We start from the raw sequence: 19103 nt of genomic DNA on the forward strand, positions 1-19103 counted from the left end.
GAAAAATAAAAGAAAAGGGAATAAAATAAATATATTTATTTTATTTTATTTCCTTCCTATCCTTTTTTTTTCATTCTCTTCTTTTCACTTTTAAAACAAAAATTCTTGTCCTTGATTTCCAACACTAAACTTTGGAATTAATTTTCAATATTAATTTCACTTAAATGATTTAAATTCTAGCAATTACACTTAAATATCCAAAATTCCAAAAACGCCATCAATTAAAAGATATTACTAAAATTACATCACTAACAAAATTTGGGGTGTTGCAAAGGTATCTAGCTATATGTCTCTATATACATGTTTAAACTAAAAGATAACGTTGGATGTTATTTTATTGGTTTGTGGTTAATGAACTAAAATATGAAATAAAATATCATATATTTTATTAAATAAACAATGAGTTTGTTCAATAACATTTACAAACTATAGGACCCTAAGATTTAGAGCATTAACCCCAACAAAAACACTATCACGGTCTATCTTTAAAGTGATACACAATGAAAATGTTCTCATTTAAGAAATTACTTATATCTTCGATTTCGAAAATGTTCTCATTTAAAGTCCTCCACTCATCTGACTCTAAACACTCCCATGTGATGATTCTTGGACCTTTGATTCCAAGTTTCCTTCCAAATCCAACATCTAAATCGAAAAATTTTGGGATTGTCTCAAAAGCCCAATTAACTAATGCTAATGGGAATCTTTTAAGGTAGACAACATCCTTCTCAGTATATGATGCTCTCTCAAAAAATTAATAGGTTAGGTTGTAAGAAAATCTTCTCCAAGGATAGTCTTTGAAGACTTGTTCATCATCCAAAATATCTAGATATTTGAAATTGACATGGTATATTGTTGCTTGGCGATTAAATGAGCTTCTAGGATGTAGAGATTGACTAATTTAACTTTCAATGACTCTTCCTCCTCATTGATGCTTTGAAAGTTCTCTCTATATCTCTCATAGTTATATGATCATCACGAACAAAATAAGTATTCCTAAGTTCAGACACTTTTCTTTGTCCTACATCTAATTGAGGGAATTTATGGCCTTTCAATCCAGTTACTAAACAAAATTCCTTCAACCCAAATTCGGCTATATGGCCATTAAAATTAAATGCAAGGACATTTAGCGTTTTTGTATAGCATTGTCTTCTTACTAAGTAGTTGAGGAATTGGTTAGATATTTTGGTCATTTTAATATTAAGAAAGTGTCAAAGTGGGCCATTTAAAACTTTTGGAAAAATTGTTTCATCTAACTTTATTCTTATCAAATTTAAGACCTTTACACTAAAGTAAGCTGTAACTCTTAAGTGTTTGTTCTCATTTTTCATGATCAATTCATGCTCCACCTGTTGAAAAGATATATTTAACAATATGTTAGAAAGTAAAATTTGAATAACACTAACAACTATTAAGATAACTATCAATGATATTTAACAATATCTATGAGATAGTATTCTATCACTGTCTATCACAATTTAAAGTTATCAATAATAACACTCAACTAAACAAATATAAAGCAGAACCATATAGAAACTATAGAAACAGAAATTAGTGTTTACCATTGAAATCTATCACTATCTATCTCACTGTTTATCTGAGACAGACAGAGATAGTGCTCTATCATTATCTATCTCAGATAGACGGAGATAGTGCTCTATCTCAATTTAAAGTTATTTATAATGGATCCACTCAATTAAAAAAAAAAACATAGAGTGCAAACGATATAGAAACTATAGAAACAGATATTAGTGTTTACAATTGAAATCTATTATTGTCTATCTGAGATTTCTATCTCTATCTATCTCAGATAGATAATGATCGAACTCTATCATTATCTATATGAGATATACAGAGATAGAGGCTTATCTTTTTCTATCTGAGATAGACAATGATAGAAATACAGAGACAGTGCTCTGTCTTTGTTTATCTCAATTCAAAATGATCAATAATAGATCCACCAAACTAAACAAATATAGAGTGCAGACGATATAGACACTATAGAAATATATATTAGTGTTTACCATTGAAGTCTGTCACTGTCTATCTGAGATAGATAGAGATAGTACTCTATCTATGTCTATCTCAATTCAAAGTTATCAATAATAAATCCACTCAACTAAACAAATACAGAGTGCAAATCATAAAGAAACTATAGAAACAGATATTAGTGTTTACCATTGAAGTCTATCACTGTCTATCTAAGATAGACAGAGATAGTATTCTATCTCTGTCTCTTTTAATTCAAATTTATCAATAATAGATGGATTGATGTTAAAGTTTTTGCTACAGTTCCTAAGATAGATAGTTGACATAATACACAACAAATATGTATTGATGTTAAAGTTCTATTGATACATGGAGAATTTGAAATAATCAACTATTTTAGTTTTACCTTCTTTTTCTCTTCAGAATTTTTTGCTTTTGCTCTGGTTATTGATGATTCAACTTTCATTATTTTCTTTCATTTTCTTTTGTTTCCATCAACTTTGTCTATTTTTTTGCTTACCATATAGTTAAACAAAATTAGGTTCAATAATGTCTAATAAGTATGATTAAATAGAAGAATCAATGAAATGAAAAGAAAAAAGAATGATTATAACCTTGAAGGATTTGATGATAGATTGTAACCTTCAAAAGTCAAAAACAGCAACGAAAGAAAAAGATGAAGTAGTAGGACAGAGGAAAAGGAAGAAGGAGAGACAAAAAATAAAGCAGCAGCGGGAGAAGAAAATGAAGGAACGAAAGAGGAAGAAGTCAGCAAGATAGAGGGTGATAGATGGTTATAAGTTGCCGTTGAAAGAAGAGGATGTGGAAGACGCAGGTATCAGGCGGGTTTTGGATAATCCGATTAATCGTTGGGCGAGACGCGTTTTTTTGTGTGGGCTGGAATATTTTTGGTATTTCACATGTTAGGCTGAGCTTTCTTCCATCCATTTTGGGTTCTTTTTTAATTTTGCTATTGATTGTAAATAATTTACGTCTTTTTTATTAAATTTGAAAAGACCCCTAAAAAAGAAAATATAAATAAATAATTGGGGGATAATATGAGGACACGTAGTGTAAATTGGCGGGTTAGAGAAACGGATCCCATTCTCGTTTCTTTCTAACCAACCGAGCCTCGCTTTCCACTGCGTCCTTCAGAGCTTCAGAGCTTCAGAGAGAATAGAGAGTCAATGTCAATCAGTGGAATATCTCCAACTCCTGGTCTCTGTTCTTGCTCCCATGATCAATTCACTCTCGGCAATCGCCTCTCCGTTCTTTCTCTGCGTTTCTCTCGTCCCTACCGCACAATTTCCCCTCCCGGCGGTGGCAATTTCATCGGCAGACCCAACTTTTTGGTCCATTTTGAACCTAGAACGCTTCTGCAGAAGCCTCAGCGGTTAGCTTTCACATTCTCGGCTAGAGCTGCTGATTCTACTCAGCCGTCTTCCGTTTCTGCCTCGCCGGACAAAGCAGTAGTTTCCGACGACGAATTCTCGCTTGCCAAAGTACGTTTCTGATTCTCTATGCTTATGAATTCTTGAGAGTATTGGCAAAGGACACTCCTAGGTAGCAACTAGATTGGAATTTCTCGATTATGTTTTATGTGCTCATAGTGGTTGTAAAGAAACGAGAGGAGATGTTTGAGATAAAAGTAGTGTTTAAATTGTGCGGTGGTAAAATTATGTTGTCGCGAAAATTAAAGAGACTTCTCTCCAATTTTAGTCGAAGAATATTTATATATAAATATAATATATATATATGTATATGTTGCAGAGATTTGGATTTAAGATATCATGCTTCGATACTATACTAAAATCTTTGTTAGAATGCATTGAGTCCGTTGTCTAGCTCTCCAAATCTAAGTGCAGGGTCTTGCTGAGAATAAAACTATTCTCTCCTTCTACCTATAGGCCGTAGGTGTAGCTAACATCCTATTAGTGAATCACGTAAATCTCTGTGTCAATCTTTACTATTTACGCCTTCAAATTTTCTTTACTCGTCAATTTCATTTCTGTCATAACAATATTGTTATAATTAAAAGTCTTGGCTGTTAAACTAGGACATATTAATCTTTTACTGTTTGAAAAATAAAATATGCCCCAAATATATGGAATAAAGAAACTACGTAGGTACCAGATACTTTGATATATAATGCAATAAAATACTTATGGGAGCTGGCAGGATGGTACTCCTGATTGCAAAGGTGAAGTAGTATATAAGAGAGTCATGACAGTATACTGATTTTGATTATTGCCTTTGAATGCAATGTACAATTTCTTTTCTCACTATTGATGTACACACCTTTTTTCTTTATGAATTGTGATGTAATTTCTTTTAGTCATTTCTTCTGTTGTTGTGAGGTTTTACCGTTCTGATTTTTTACAGGTTTCATTTGGTGTAATTGGCTTAGGTGTTGGGATTTCTTTGTTGTCGTAAGTTGTTTCCTCCTCAGGTTCAAAGTTCCTTAATTTATAATTTGTACATTTGATCTGTTTTTGTTCTATAGGTATGGATTCGGTGCATACTTTAATATCCTTCCGGGATCTGAATGGTCTGCCATTATGCTAACATATGGTTTCCCTCTTGCAATTATTGGCATGGCTCTAAAGGTATAACTTTCTATTTATTCACCTTTTTCAGAGTAAAAAAGGATTAACATGATACATATATGCCTTGCTTCAGTAGCCACATCCGTCTTATGGTCATTTCAGCTTTTCTATACCCTATATATTAAAAGTTATAACTTAGTAGCTTATCCAAATACAAAAATACCGAAAAGTTTCTATCTGGTATTTTAAAGATAGGTAGTGTCATTTTAGTGTTCAACGACATTATATGTTTCATTGGTTATTTCCTTTCTGAAATGGCCTTGTAGTGTTGCTTCTTTTTGCCTTATTCCTTAACTTCATGAACTTGAGCTGAAAAGGAAAAGAATTGATAAAGAAAATTGGGTAACTCTCTAGCCTTTGAGTGTTTTGCAGTATGCTGAACTCAAACCAGTGCCATGCTTGACATACTCAGATGCTCAAAAACTGAGGGAAACATGCGCCACCCCAATTCTCAAACAGGTTTTTTTTATGGAACTTGATTCCTTCTAATGGCCGTGCTTGTAAAATATGTCGTAAACATACTCTCTTGTGATTGCTTGTGTTGATAGACCGGCCATTCTTGTACATTTATTATTTTCTTCTTTTTTTGAGAAGAATCTTGTACATTTATCTTATAGAGGGAGTGGAAGGACATATTTGTAACTAGAATGTTTAGGAGAAAAAAATTTGGGCCCAGAAGTGCGGGAAGCAATTATACTTGGGTAGGAGGGGTGGAAGAGAGAAATGAAGAGGAGTTAAAGGTATGGAAAGAATGGGAAAGAGCAGTCTGATTTTTAGCTGCTTCTGGAGACTTTGAGGCCTATCAAAATTCTTCTTTTTTCTATTTATTTTTGCCTGTCATTTACAATTTCCAGTTGAGACTCGTTTTTCTATTTACTGTTCTACGATATTTTGTTTATTTAGGTTTCTTCAACTAGCCAATTCAGTTTTTAAACATGAACTTTCATGTTGGTGATACCGTATTACAGCTTGGGAAAGCATGAATCTGTTGTTTTGTGTGAATATTATCTTTTTCAAATTATAAATGAAAAGTGTTGGAACCGAATGTCGATTGTTGTGCTGTGGTCTGTGGATAAACCCACTGCCTTGAAAGCAAGATCGTGCGACCTCGGTGCTAAGTCGTCAAAGCCTGTTGCTCTCCAAGGTTAACACAACTTTTGATCTTTTGACGTACACTCGTCGAAGACCGAGTTAGAATTGATGAAAAATTGTTCAAAAAATAGTAGATCTAGAGAGGAAAACATGAGGAAGAAGAAAAGATGAAATCATCTCCGTCTCTTTTTTCATAAACTAAGAACCCTTTTTAAAGGAAAAATAATTGAAGAATAAAAACCATTTTACAATTAATTGAAGAATTAAGTGAAATTAATTTAAATAAACGGTTACAAAACTGTTAAAAACTTTTTTTTTTTCTTTTGTTATGGGCCAAAAGCCCAAAGTTATTCCCAACAAAAAGTTATCAATTAATTCAAAAAGAACAAAAAGCTTGCCTTTTATTTCACTTCGACTTTGCTTCAAATAATATGCCACTTGCGAGTTTAACTTAAATTGTTTCAAATACATTCTCATTTTGTACATACACAAGTTTCATTGTATAAATTGTTTCATATTTCTAATCACTTCATAACGTTTTTCACTAGGTAAGAGACGATGTTATTAGGTTCCGTTATGGGGATGAACAACACTTGGATGAGGCATTGAAACGGATTTTCCAGTATGGTATGGTAAGTAATTGGGTTTACTTGAATCATCTTTCTTTGTGATCTTTGTTTGCAGTTTTACTTTCCAGTAACTTCATACTCTGTTTTTTTTTCTTTTCTTTTGTTTTTTTTCCTTTTGTTTTTTGTTTTCTTGTAGATTCTTATTACCTTATTAGCATTATATCAATTCGACTTCTGCTTTATCAGTGTAGAAACTGAAAGTTGGCTTCACTTTTACTTAGCAGTTGCATTGTTCTGAAACTAGAATTTCAATACATCACTGGATGTGGACTAGTATTTGGATCCAAGCTGTTCGAACTCCAGTTCGCGCGTGTCTCATCATAATTTTCAATTTTGGATCCGGCAAATATTCCAATACATAGGTCTAGGAGTGCACATTTTGATGTAATTTTGAAACTGATATTAGATAAATGTTGAGATAGCCTCATATCATCTATTTGCCCTCTTCTTGAAGGATGAAGTGTGGCATCCAACGTTCAAAAGAATTCTTACAATCTTTACTGAATATGAAAGAAATGGTATTTAAGGAGGTTTCGAAGTTGTCACCATTATATAGGCTCTGCTATTTGACTCAATTGATAACGCCATAATATTGTAGTAGTAATGAACTAATTGAACAAAATAGTAAGTTAACTAGTCAGCAAATTGATCAACTAAGAAGACTGACCAATTGGTAAATGTGACGAACAGAAAAAGATAAAGTACTATTTGAAGCTAACTTCCAGCCTTGCATTATGTATTGCCTGTATTCTAGTTTTAGATGTCTGTCATATAGCAGACACGCAGGACTCCTAACATTTGTGGGACGGTTAAATAGACTGTTAGAGGGCTAATAGTTATTCTTTTGACCCTTGACACAAATGAAAATATTAAATAAAACTTATGATGTTGAACAAAATATTATATTTCTTGTTTTGAAAATATAACTTCTGGGATATATTTGCTCATGGGTGTTCTGTACTTACAAGACATTGAGCCATTTAGAACTGTGTCACTGATTTTAAATTTTCTTAATGAGCCTTAGCATAAGATGTTCCATTATTATTATGCATTTGATTTCTTAAACTTCTCTTGGTACTCTTGTGCTTCATATTGTATTTCAAATGTTAACATCTAATTCAAATATAAACTTATGTAAGCTGTTCATCATCGGAATTATTGAACTTCATCAAAGTATACAAATAGATTTTGGTCTAACTCCCAACTTTTTGAAGATTACGTGTTGTCATGTCCATCTCCTCTGCTTGTACCCTACTTTCTAGCCAATTAGCAGTTCGATGTATAATAAATTTATATATCATAATACTGTAAGATATGAACATTTAATGAAATTGTTCTTTTGGTACTTTGGATGGATCAATTTCTGCAACGCTTATTCACAAGTTAATATTGTTTTTAGGTTGTATTTTAGATTTTTCAATGTACATTGCACTGCAATGTCTTGTATGGCTAAGGCTTCTCTGCTTATATATTATCTTCTTTCCATCATTTATTCCCCTCATTTCTCTCTGCCTCGTTCTTAACTTGGTCATCCTGCATTAGATAACTTGAAGAAGGTCAGACGGATACATAAATACAGATAGAAGTTTCTTATAAATTGTGTATTTGAATCCTCATTTTCATGCATGACATCAATTTTTGTAAATTGATAAATACTGCATTCTACTTTTGTATGCGCAGGCTGGGGGAATTCCTCGAAGGAGTGCACCGATTTTGCAAAGTATACGTGAAGAAGTATGTTTACATGACTTTGTTTCTGTTTCAGATATCATCGGTTAAAATATTGGTCACTGCAGTACTTTTGACGCTTCTGATTATACCAACTGGAAGTACTACTAAATACAATAGCATGATAACAACACTTATGATTCTAATATTATGCCATGGGGTATGATTCTAGGTCATAGAAGATGGAAAGTATTGTCTGGTCTTGGTGTTCGAAGCCAAAGCCTTGACATTGTCAGATTTTGAGCAAAGACAGGTAATTGCCATATGCTTCTTTTTAATATGGTCGAAGAAGGAGTGCTGTCAGATTTTTTTACCTTCTTAATTCTCCAGAAGATCAATTTAATTGCTCAAAACCCAAATTTTGCTAGTGCTGGTGTAGTCGTGATGATAAATGTTTTCGTCATTCTAAAGGAATAATAGTTTTCAGAAGACTTGAAAGTGTGTGAAGATATTATATTAAAAGATGAACCTATGATGAATTTGCAGGCAAAATTTGCTTCTTTTTTTGGACCAGGGATCACTGCAGAAGTTGGTGAGCTTCATGCGTTGCACAATTTATCCTTTTTTTTTTTTTTTTTTTTTTTTTTTTTTGTAATTATACCATTGTTTACTGAAAATTTCTGGAAACTATTGCAGGAAGGGAGAGACTGATCTGTATGAAACCGGCTTATTTCTAACACTATTCCCGGTGCTTCACCGTGATAAAGTATAGGTGTAATCAAATTCTGCTACATATAATGGTTTCATTTAGTATACAAACTGCTGTCCACTTGTGAAGGTCTGGTAAGTATAATTTCTTTGAAAATCCCTGCAATCAAATATAAATTGGGTCTCTAATGTTTAAAACAAGTGAAAAAAATATAGAGTAAAGATTTAGAAAAAGAGGAAAAAAATGACATCCAAACCGTTTCCTTCCTAATTTGAGAATTGCAGAATCACTTTATTCTTAAAATAAAAACAGGACATTCTACCTTACTTGTACCTAGAGATGCACAATTTCCCCATGGGGCCTCTCCGTGGGCCCCGCCCTGAATGGAGCAGAGATTCCCCGATTAGGGAGGAAGTGGGGGGAAAAAATTCCCCGTGAGCTAAACGGGACGGGGATGGGGAATGCATTCCCCCTCCCCGGCCTCACCCCGCTCCGATTAGCTTATTATATTTATTTAGTATAGTTATCTAATGTTATGTTATTATTTATTATATATAATATAACATTTAAATTTTAAGTTTATTTTTTGGGAAAGATAATAAATATGTTTAAATTTATATATATGTGAATAATTTTTTATATTATCTTTCTTACTAAAAAAATTAATTAGATTTTTTAGGCCAAAATTTGAGTAATTTATCTTTAAATTCAAATTGTCATATAAAACTAACCATAATAAACAATTTAATGATAAAGTTAATTATTTAATTAAAATTTGCTCACATTAGTGATTTAAATTAATTGGCTTTTAAGTAGGGAAAAATTCCCCACGAGTTTTTGGAATCTCCACCCCGATCCCCGTGGGGAATTTTACGGGGACGGAGATGGGGAATGGCATCCCCGACCCCGTCCCATTCCGTGGACATCTGTATCTGTACCTATTCTGGAACTTCTTCATATGACGCATACATGGTTATTTGATTAGCGAACTTTCCCTCAAGAATAGTCAATAGTCACAGAACTATGAAATGTACCTTTGCGAACTGGAAACTATAGCCTAAAAAGAACCCAATGCGGAACAGTCCCATAAACATGGTGCATTTTTAGCTTGTAAATGCCAATGTTGATTATAGCTTTTGTCACAATTTACTAGAAGCAGTAGAGCCTTATACTTGTACATTGATACATAACTTTCTTGTTTTGGAACAATAGCATTTATTGCCACTAAACGGTTGCCGTTGCCGCATAGGGTACTTTGAGGTCTCATTCATAACATCTCAGTGAAGATTTTTGCCAATCAGTTATTCATAAGTAATTAGTCTCAAATAAAGTCTTACAAGTGTTTCTTACAGCTTCTCACGTGGGCTTAGTATTAAATGTTATGTCTATTTTTGAAGTTGGATAAAGTGACTCACTGACGTTTGATAACTTTTTTTTTATTTTTACTTTTAAGTATTACTCTTGTTTTTTTATAATTTTTTTAATCATAATTTCCATTTTTTTAAATTAGGCGTTTTAACTTTTAGTCAAATTTCTAGAAGAACAATTATTTTTTTTAAAAAAATGGGCTTGATTTTTTAAAACACCTCAATGAAGTAGATAGTAAAACAAAGAGCGTTTATAAGATCTAACGTACTGAATTTCAGTTGAATACTTAGGTTTTTGAGATATAAAGCTGGTGACTCCTCTCCTCACTTCTCCGAAAGTTCTCTTCAAGTTGTTTTCTGGAATTATTATTTCCTTTCAGCAGCCATTAAAATTTACCTGGCACCAAAAGGGGGGGAAAATGAGAAACGTGTTTTTATGCTATTTTGCCGTCTGTATAATTCTCTCAAGGGTCAAGTCCACGTGAAACTTCCATTACAGAGATATCCTATTGTCTCTTCTCTTCTACCTCCCCGCTTTCCGATTTTCATCGCTGTGAAAATGGGATTTTGACTATCTCATCGAGGAGAATCACCTAGAGGGGATGGCCAAATTTTCCTAATCGAAGAGTTGGCTTCTTTTTCAAATCACCTCTATGGGTGAGAATCGAGTCGATTAAAGTCTATGGTGCAGTTAAATTTGATGGGCCAGAAAAATACATGTATAGGAAAGTTCTTTCAAATTGTTGCTTTAGAAGGGGGCCATTTCTGAATGTTAACCAGGGCGAGGAATTGGAGATCGGGTAAACTAAAGTGTGAAAACATACAAATTCGAAGATGGGGTGGTTCCTTCTTCCTTGAACTAAGATATCTGCCATTGAGGCATTGAGAAGATTCTTTTGATCCTGCCTTACATAAAAAGGTTTTGCATATATTTTTTTAATTTCAAATATATATATATATATATATGCATAGTTGAAAATGTTGTTTCACATGCGATTAGTTTGTTGTTCTAGTATATTTTGGTCCTTTGATTTTCTCTTATTTTCTATTTTGTCCATATTTTTTACACCTGGTAAAATTGTTTAGTCTTTTTTTATTAAAAAGAAAAATATTTGTTTTTGGTGTTTGAACTTTTAAAAACTCAAAATTTACTTTTATTTTGAAAATCTCGACATAGAAACTATTTAAGGTTCTTAATTAAAAATACCATATTTTAGCCATCATATTGTTAATGTTTGAACATTCTAAGTTTCTAACTAATATTATAAGTACGTTTTGAATTTCTTTCTGCTGTGATCTTAGTGGGTCCTCGATTGGGCTGTTTTATTGGCTCACGAAGCACTTGTGTCGTGCAACTTGATCGATCTTCTTTATTCCCTTGCACTTCTTAGAGATCCACTTTATGATTTATATAGTATTAGAGTTGGATTTTGAATTGACAGAAGCTTCATTTCTTAGTAACTAGTGAAAGATAATGAAATAAATAATCCTACTTATTAAAAGCTTTGTTTGTTTAAAGGTAAAGACAAAGGCAGGCACGTGAAGTGAGAAGGTAAAGCTGCTCCCAACTTTCACCCCATCCCAATAAACGAAAAATAATATCACTCAGCACCAACACTAAAGCAGAGAACCACAAAACTAAAAGCCGTAACCTTTTCTCAGCAGGCCTGAGGTCCCTCTTCATGATTGCTCTTAATTTCTTAACGCAAACACAAACCCCACTAACACCTGCAAAAATATGCCTGAAATACAAAGCGAATCTCCTTTTGCCATTTTTCTCAGTAACTTTTCAGCACCCTTTCAAATGAGGTAAAAAGTTCTTCTTTCTTGTTTTGTGTTTATCTCTCTGTCTTGTTCTCATCCATGACAGGCACCCACTTTGCCTCCACGTTTGCTCGTTTGTACTGTTTCTATCTCCCTTTTCTCGTTTTGTCATCTCCTTTTCTTTTCTTGCTTTAATTGTCACCTGCACTCAAATTAGACTCATCACTGTTGTGTATGGGTCTGAGGAGAATGGGATATCTCTTATATTTGCTAGTTTAGGCATTGTCATCTGTGAACATGACCCTCGTGAAAATTTGTAGAAAATGCTCAAACTTTACTAAACACCCGGGGTTTAAGAAAGAGAGAAATGACAATATCTCTGTGTTGGAATCAAATTTTATGCCCAAAATGAGAAGATTAGCCACGTGAAGGACTGTACAACTAAAATGATCTTTTGAGCCTCATACATTTCATTCTGAAAGTGAAGTTTTGATTAATTTAGAGCTCTTACCTTTTCCTCCTCAACTGAAAGGTTTACTCTGTTGTTATTGGGGAGGAAAAGAAAAAAAAGACAAACAAAGTTACAAATTATGACCCCATATTGATTCTTACCAAACAATGTTTAAAGCCACCGGTGAAAAGATGTATCACAGTTCAATCATACCAGTAACACAAAATCCACTAAGAGTCACTTCTTCTGCTCTACAATAACCTTTGAGAACTGTTTTTTCGTTTTACTTTTTTGTTTCTTTTCACTTTTAGTGTTTCCCTTGAATCCCGGCCTTTTCACCTGTGGACTGATTTTGAAATTATGCTTACTGATATTGAGGTACAAGCATGTGGATGTCTAATGAATGACAGATGCAATGATTCAAACTCTTTTTTTCTTTTTTACATTATTTTAGCCATTTGACCATATCCCTCAAATGCATAACCATTTTTTCCAGAAAGAGAGAAATAAAGTAGAAATTTCAGTATAAAAGCAGGAGAAACTGTGAGAACCCATTTTGTATTTTGCAGGAAAGAATCTCTATGGGCTCCACAATAAAGCAAGGAGGTGGGGATGGTTGGGGAAGTGGTATTGTTAAATGTTTGGTAGTACAGAGTTTATGGTAGTTGAGAATTTGGAAATATGTTTTGTGAAACTGCCCTTGCTCCTGATACTGATATATTCTTGGTTAGAGTCCTCCAAGTTATTTATTTTCCTCCTCTTTTTTCATTTTCCCTTCTGATTGATTCTTTTTTTCTGTCCGGAAAATGCTTCCCACAAACAGAGACAACCACAACTGTATGAGTTGTTGGGAAGCAGACGACCATGGGAAGAAAAATCATAGGTCTGTAAGCTAGAGCCTATAGGAATATGTGAAGAGTGTGGTCCTATTTTTACTCTTACACTTCTCCATTTTATTAGATCACTGATCTGAATCAGTCAAGCCTAATCTTGACGGCCCCATATGTAGAAATGCACAATCAACGAGGAAGAGACTGAAACATCCAAATTATTACAGTTTGCAGTCTTATGTTTTGGGGAATGGGTTAATCAGCCTAACATTTCTTCCTAGGTTTCTTAATTAGTTAGGTTTGTATTAAGCTTGCCATTTCAAACCCCTTTGAATCATGCTTCTACTAAATCATTACTATCATTTGAAAGATTATAGAATGTACTTACCGCTTTCTCTGGTTTCTTTTTAGGAATGGAATAAGAATTTGTTGAACCAGTTTGTTCTTTCCCACATTCCTTTAACGATCTCTCGTTAATGGGAGACGTCGAAGCAGGGCTAGGACTTGTTGAACTTCTATCAGGTGGTGTGCTTTGAGTTCCCACATCCTTGGTAGTCATCCCTTCCACTTTCTTTTCTATAATTCAAATAATGAACTTGTTTGATATTGGATCCAACCTCAAACAAACCTTTATAAGAAAAAGGGAACAAAAATGAAGTGAATACCTGGAATTGGATACTGATGAACTGCTTCCTCTGGTGGAAAATTAATTGGTCTTTCTTGGATTTGTCTGGAATTTGTGGAATAAACTAAAGGAGCAGACATAGTAATTCTGGTTCTGAAATTTCTGAATGATCTTGCACTTAGTGTTTTAGCAGATAAACACTCCATTGGAACCTCCCCTGAAAGAGGATTGCAAATATATTTCTCTGCTTCATACCACTTTGAGTTCAAAGCAAATCCCTCTGGTGACAAGCTTTCCCAGCTATTATAACTTGTCCTAGCTTGCAATGCTGCACAAAAACCCACCACCCACTTTACTATTGAAAGCCAACTCCATTTCTTTTTACCTGATTTTCTCAGGTGAAACCAAGGTTAAAAAATGAGTGGTTTTGCAAAATAAAATCTTACCTTTGAGAGCAGTAGTGAAAGAATAAGTTGATGGGTCAATTTCATCTACAAAAGAAATTAAGAAATAAAAGATTAGATGAGAGAAAATCCATCCATGGAGTTGAAGCAGGAAATAAAGAGAATTTTTTTAAGTACCTCTCATGGAGTAGCAGCCTGGGGAAGAAGCAGTGCTTGAGATGGTTATGTTTGATCTAAAGGATCTTCCATCTTCTCTAAAGCTTCTTATATAAGACCCTGAAAACCTTCTAGAACTTGTGTTTTCACACTTGATCCTTGCCCTAACTGGCCATTCTCTCAAATTGAACTCATCTGGTTCTTCTCTTCTTTGAGAACCATAATGAAATTGCTCCATTCTGAGGCTTTGGAAAAAAAAATGAGCCACTAGTTGAATTCAAGCCTTTTAAACTCCTTTCTTCAAGCTTTTACTAACATATCACACTCTTCTCTGTAGTTTATAAGGATAAATATTTTAAGATTTTATACTGTGAACAATTGTCTTTTTATATATTGCATATTTGTTTTATCTAATTTGGTCTATCAACATTCTAATTGTTATTCCATATCTAAAAAAAAAGGCTGAATTCCTTTTTCCCAAATAAAACAATCATCTCTGTCATAGCTGAAATTGTTAAGTTCTCTTTTCAAGACAAAACAAGTCCATTTCAACAATTTTTCAGTCTCAATTATTGGCCTATATTGTTAGGATTCTGTTTCAAACAATGGGTCTCACATTAAGTTGTTGTATAGCTCAAAATGTTTCCCCATGCAATGTCACTTTGTTTATGGTGCATTCCTCCTTTGCAATTTCAACTTCCTTAGTTTAAAAACTTTGGATGTTGATGTCATGTCATGATCAAAGCTTGTCCCAATTTTATTGTTCATATGATTACGGTTGTTGATTTTTTTAAATGTTCCATTTCCTAGTTTAGTGTATAAATGTCGACAAGGCGAGGTGGTGTGAGAGAATGTCTTAGAAAAAATTATTTATCTGACTTTAATTGCATGCTTTTGATAATTTCATTAAGATATTGTGTTATTCAATTTACACCATTACATTCTTTATCCCTATTTTAAAAGTTATTACATTCATTTTCCATTAATTATGTATGTATTTGAGGGGATTGCATTAATTCTTATCATGATTGTCAACTTTTTTTTCCCATCATTTTTTCCCTCAAAAGGTTACATTATATATTGCAAAAATGGACCTTTTAGCTTCAATTAAAAAAAAAAAAAAAAAAAAAAGTGAAGGATGATTGAATTGATGATAAAATAGAATCTTAGGACTCGAAACTTTTCTAAATCGATGATAAAATATTTGGAACGGTACACAGTGTGATTGGATTGATGATAAAATGTTAATTGGCCACTCTCAAAATTGAAGTCATCGGCTCATTCTCTCCTTTCATTTTTCTTAAGTAAACCGTTTGCCATGTTAGACTTAAAATTTTTGAAAAAGAAAATTAATTTAAACTTTGTTGATGAAGATAAGTTTAGAAAGAAAAATATTTATCCAAGATATATAAAACAAACACAGCCACGTGTTCTTAGTTATTTATCAATATGTTTAATCGTGAGGTTGAATCGGCTTTGGAGGTCCATAATTTTCTTGACGGTATATGGAATTGGAGGATGTGCTCGTCTTTTGATGTTATGTTCGTCGCAATTGGAATTGTACTGTCCATGTGCTTACTCATAGGGGTGGGTTGGGTATTTCCTTTTTGTGGCCTTCATAATTTTTTTTGATTGATTGTTACAAAGAGATTTTCTAGTTGTAAAAGAGATGTCCGTTATCTCTTGGTCCTGTCGCCTTTAGTTTTTAATATAACATCTTCCATCTCAGAAAAAAAAAAAAAAGTTATATATATATATATATATACTAGTAGTATTTTTTTTTTTTAAAAAAAAAAAAAAGGTTGATTTTAATACCATACCATCACATCAAGCCATCTTTACAATTTAGGTTTCTAACTCTAAGGCACAGGGGTTTGACACGTGGTAACACTCCAATTGTAACAATAGAAAAAAATTGCAAATTTTATCATAGGAGAAAATTCATTTAAAAAAAAAAAAAGTGCTAGGCTGCTAGCATATGCTTCCAATGCATTATAAAACATGTGCATGTTACAAAATTGATAAAATTTTAAAGAAGATTGGCATTAAAACTAAGCTTTTGTAAAGTTTATTCATTTTGGGAAAATCATATAACGGTTAATTTTTGCATTATCGTAAGTGGTCTTCAAATTTATATAATTATTAACTTAAAATTTCGGTTGATATATTTAACCTAGAGTAACTAGTTTAAATGGTAAAATTATTAAAAATATATTTAAATATAGTAAAATGTCACTATTTATCATATTATTATTGTTTATTAGTATTTATTTTGTTATATTTTTTAATAAAATAGTTTTTTATATATATATAAAATGATCCTAGAATTTATTTAATAACGATCCTAGAATTTATTTAATAAAAATGAAGAAAGGGTTAGTGTTGACACGTGGGAATTTAGAGCAGATGGAGTAGTAGTGATAGGTAGGGGTAGAGAGGTCCCCATCTGATGTTTATCTCATTATTAACTTCCTCCATTTTTGTTTCTTATGCATGTAACGTTGGATTCATGAAAAACAAAATGTGAGTTTCGTTTTCTCTCTCCTTTTAAAAATTAATTTTGAAATTTTTCATATGCTCTCATTAAAGTTCAAAATATCGATATCTCATTTGAACAAAAATGTTGATATTATTATACCAGTTGATGTAGTTTTGAGTAGCATCCCTATCAAACTGTTCAATAGAAACTTCATTGCAAGAAACCTTGCACAATAATGCCATCGCATTATCAAATGTGCAACTTTTTCGGACTAAGCTCCAGTTCTTAAGTCAATATCATGTTGTAGGGGTTCAGTATTATAAAGCGATAGGACATCCTGTTGAAAAACCGAATTGTCTCATCAACCTGTTAGGAAGATGCCACTCACTAATGTAAAATCATATGAGAGGATTTATCGTCCCCATATGTTTTGACCGTTTGTATAGAAATTGGGCAAATGTGCATAACAAGTTTGTAAGGCTCTCAAATAATCTGAAACACAAAATATTATATTGAAAAACATTAAAGACAAATACAATAAAAATTTGTATAAAATAATCAATTTGGTTCAGTATTAATGTACTTGATTAGGTTGAAGCAGTTCAAACACGTATCTATACTGGTTGACTACATGTGTAGCTGTCCTAGTCACACAAAATTTGTCTCTCCACCTAAATTTTTAAATTGATAATTTAGATTCTGAATTAACTAGATCAGTCATATAAATATTAAATTGAATTAAATAACATACCGACAACCGTAGGCTCGTCTAGCTAACTGGCATCATTTACATATTGTAGCTATGGAGCCATTGTTGGAAATCGCTCCCAAGTCCATAGTTGCAAAAGTATCAAAGGGCCAGCTATCTCGCGAACTTTAGATTTTGTTGCTTGCACAATTGTCTAGACAACCATGCTGAACATGCTCCACCCTAAGAATACTGTCTCGTATCATAGAGGTTAGCTAACAGTGGTAGGAACATCAAGTGAACAAAATGACTTGATTTGTCGGAAAACAAACTTCCACCCATCATTTGCAGTATATATGCTTGCACATATCTCATGACGGTTTCCTCACCTGCATCATCGACGAGTTCATGGAATTGTGTCCCTAACCCTATCCAACTTAACCTTGATCCTTTAATTTTATTGGCAGGTGGGGTCGCACCGAGGTACAGTTGACAGATTTGTAGCCAGTCATCATACATCACTCTGGAGACTGGCTCACCGTCAACAGGTAACTCGAACAACACTTCTATGTCTTGTAGAGTGATAGTGCACTCTCTAATAGCTGTCTCTTATACACATCTAGATGTGTATAAGAGACACAGCGTCAACAGGTAACTCGAACAACACTTCTATGTCTTGTAGAGTGATAGTGCACTCTCCAATGGACATATGAAATGTATGCATCTCAGGCCTCCATCTCTCGACCAATGTTGTGATGAGATGCCAATCTAACTGAATGAATCCCAATCTGACAACTCCGTAAAATCCAAATGTACGAAGTAGCGGTAGTATTTGAGGGTAGAGTGGGATAGTGCGCTGAACAACTGCCTCTCGACGTCTGCAAGATATTTCGCCAGTGTTACGATCTTGCCATACAATGGGTGATGGCTGAATGGATTGGTTGTACAAAACATTGGGATCAATAGGTCTTGGATTTAAAACGCTGATCTAAAAGAAAAAGAAATTATTTATTTCTCAATTAAATAATGTAAAACTTAATTAAAAGAATAATGTACAACTTTATAAATTATAATAAAAACATTAAATATACAATAAAAGTATCATATACACAATTGAAATAATTTTACAAGATAAAAGTATTAATAATAAAAATCAACTCTCTGAAGTCTGTTTTAGTAACGAAGGACACTTCCTTCGATTATGACCTAACTGATTACAAAACCCAAATCGTTGTCGAGTGATTGGTTATGTCCAATCCATCTCGTTATGGTAATGTGAACTCTTTGGTCTACTAGGTTTTCTCAACAACGATGGGTCAACATGTAAGATGGGCATATTAGGGTGCATGATCTAGTAATCTTCGTGCGGTACATGTTGAAATTGAGGAGAGTAACATTCAGCATACATTGACAATTTATAGTAGTCCTCAATAAAATCTTCGTAGTATGTTAAAATGTGAGCAAACTGAAGGATCTCATACCGAGAGTTCCATGAGCGTGTTCAGATCGCTTCGATTTCATAGTGATCAAAATACAAATGATATACACTCAACATAAATAGTTATGCACATAAATCTAATTATTGGCATGCTCAAAAGATGATAAATAACAGGGAAAGGGTTCCATACCAGTTGAAGACTCTTTTC

At 33.2% G+C, this 19103-nt stretch overlaps 2 protein-coding genes across 2 annotated transcripts; one reads left to right on the forward strand and one right to left on the reverse strand.

Annotated features, from left to right (window-relative positions):
• Positions 1-3069: 3069 nt before the first annotated feature.
• LOC120080072 (thylakoid membrane protein slr0575-like) lies at positions 3070-8849 on the forward strand. Its single transcript, XM_039034626.1, has 9 exons — positions 3070-3491; positions 4372-4418; positions 4493-4595; positions 4968-5054; positions 6236-6319; positions 7997-8050; positions 8217-8297; positions 8531-8577; positions 8681-8849. Exons 1-9 carry the CDS (start codon positions 3177-3179, stop codon positions 8754-8756), a joined length of 894 nt encoding a protein of 297 aa, XP_038890554.1. The 5' UTR covers positions 3070-3176; the 3' UTR covers positions 8757-8849.
• A 2683-nt stretch (positions 8850-11532) lies between these two features.
• Positions 11533-15145, reverse strand: LOC120079450. Its single transcript, XM_039033636.1, has 5 exons — positions 14312-15145; positions 14177-14221; positions 13771-14058; positions 13494-13681; positions 11533-12026 (listed from the first exon to the last, which is right to left on the reverse strand). The coding sequence occupies exons 1-5, from the start codon at positions 14526-14528 to the stop codon at positions 11850-11852; spliced, it is 915 nt and encodes a 304-aa protein (XP_038889564.1). The 5' UTR covers positions 14529-15145; the 3' UTR covers positions 11533-11849.
• Positions 15146-19103: the final 3958 nt, after the last annotated feature.

This window comes from Benincasa hispida, chromosome 6 (assembly GCF_009727055.1).
Source record: "Benincasa hispida cultivar B227 chromosome 6, ASM972705v1, whole genome shotgun sequence".
NCBI lineage: Eukaryota > Viridiplantae > Streptophyta > Magnoliopsida > Cucurbitales > Cucurbitaceae > Benincasa > Benincasa hispida.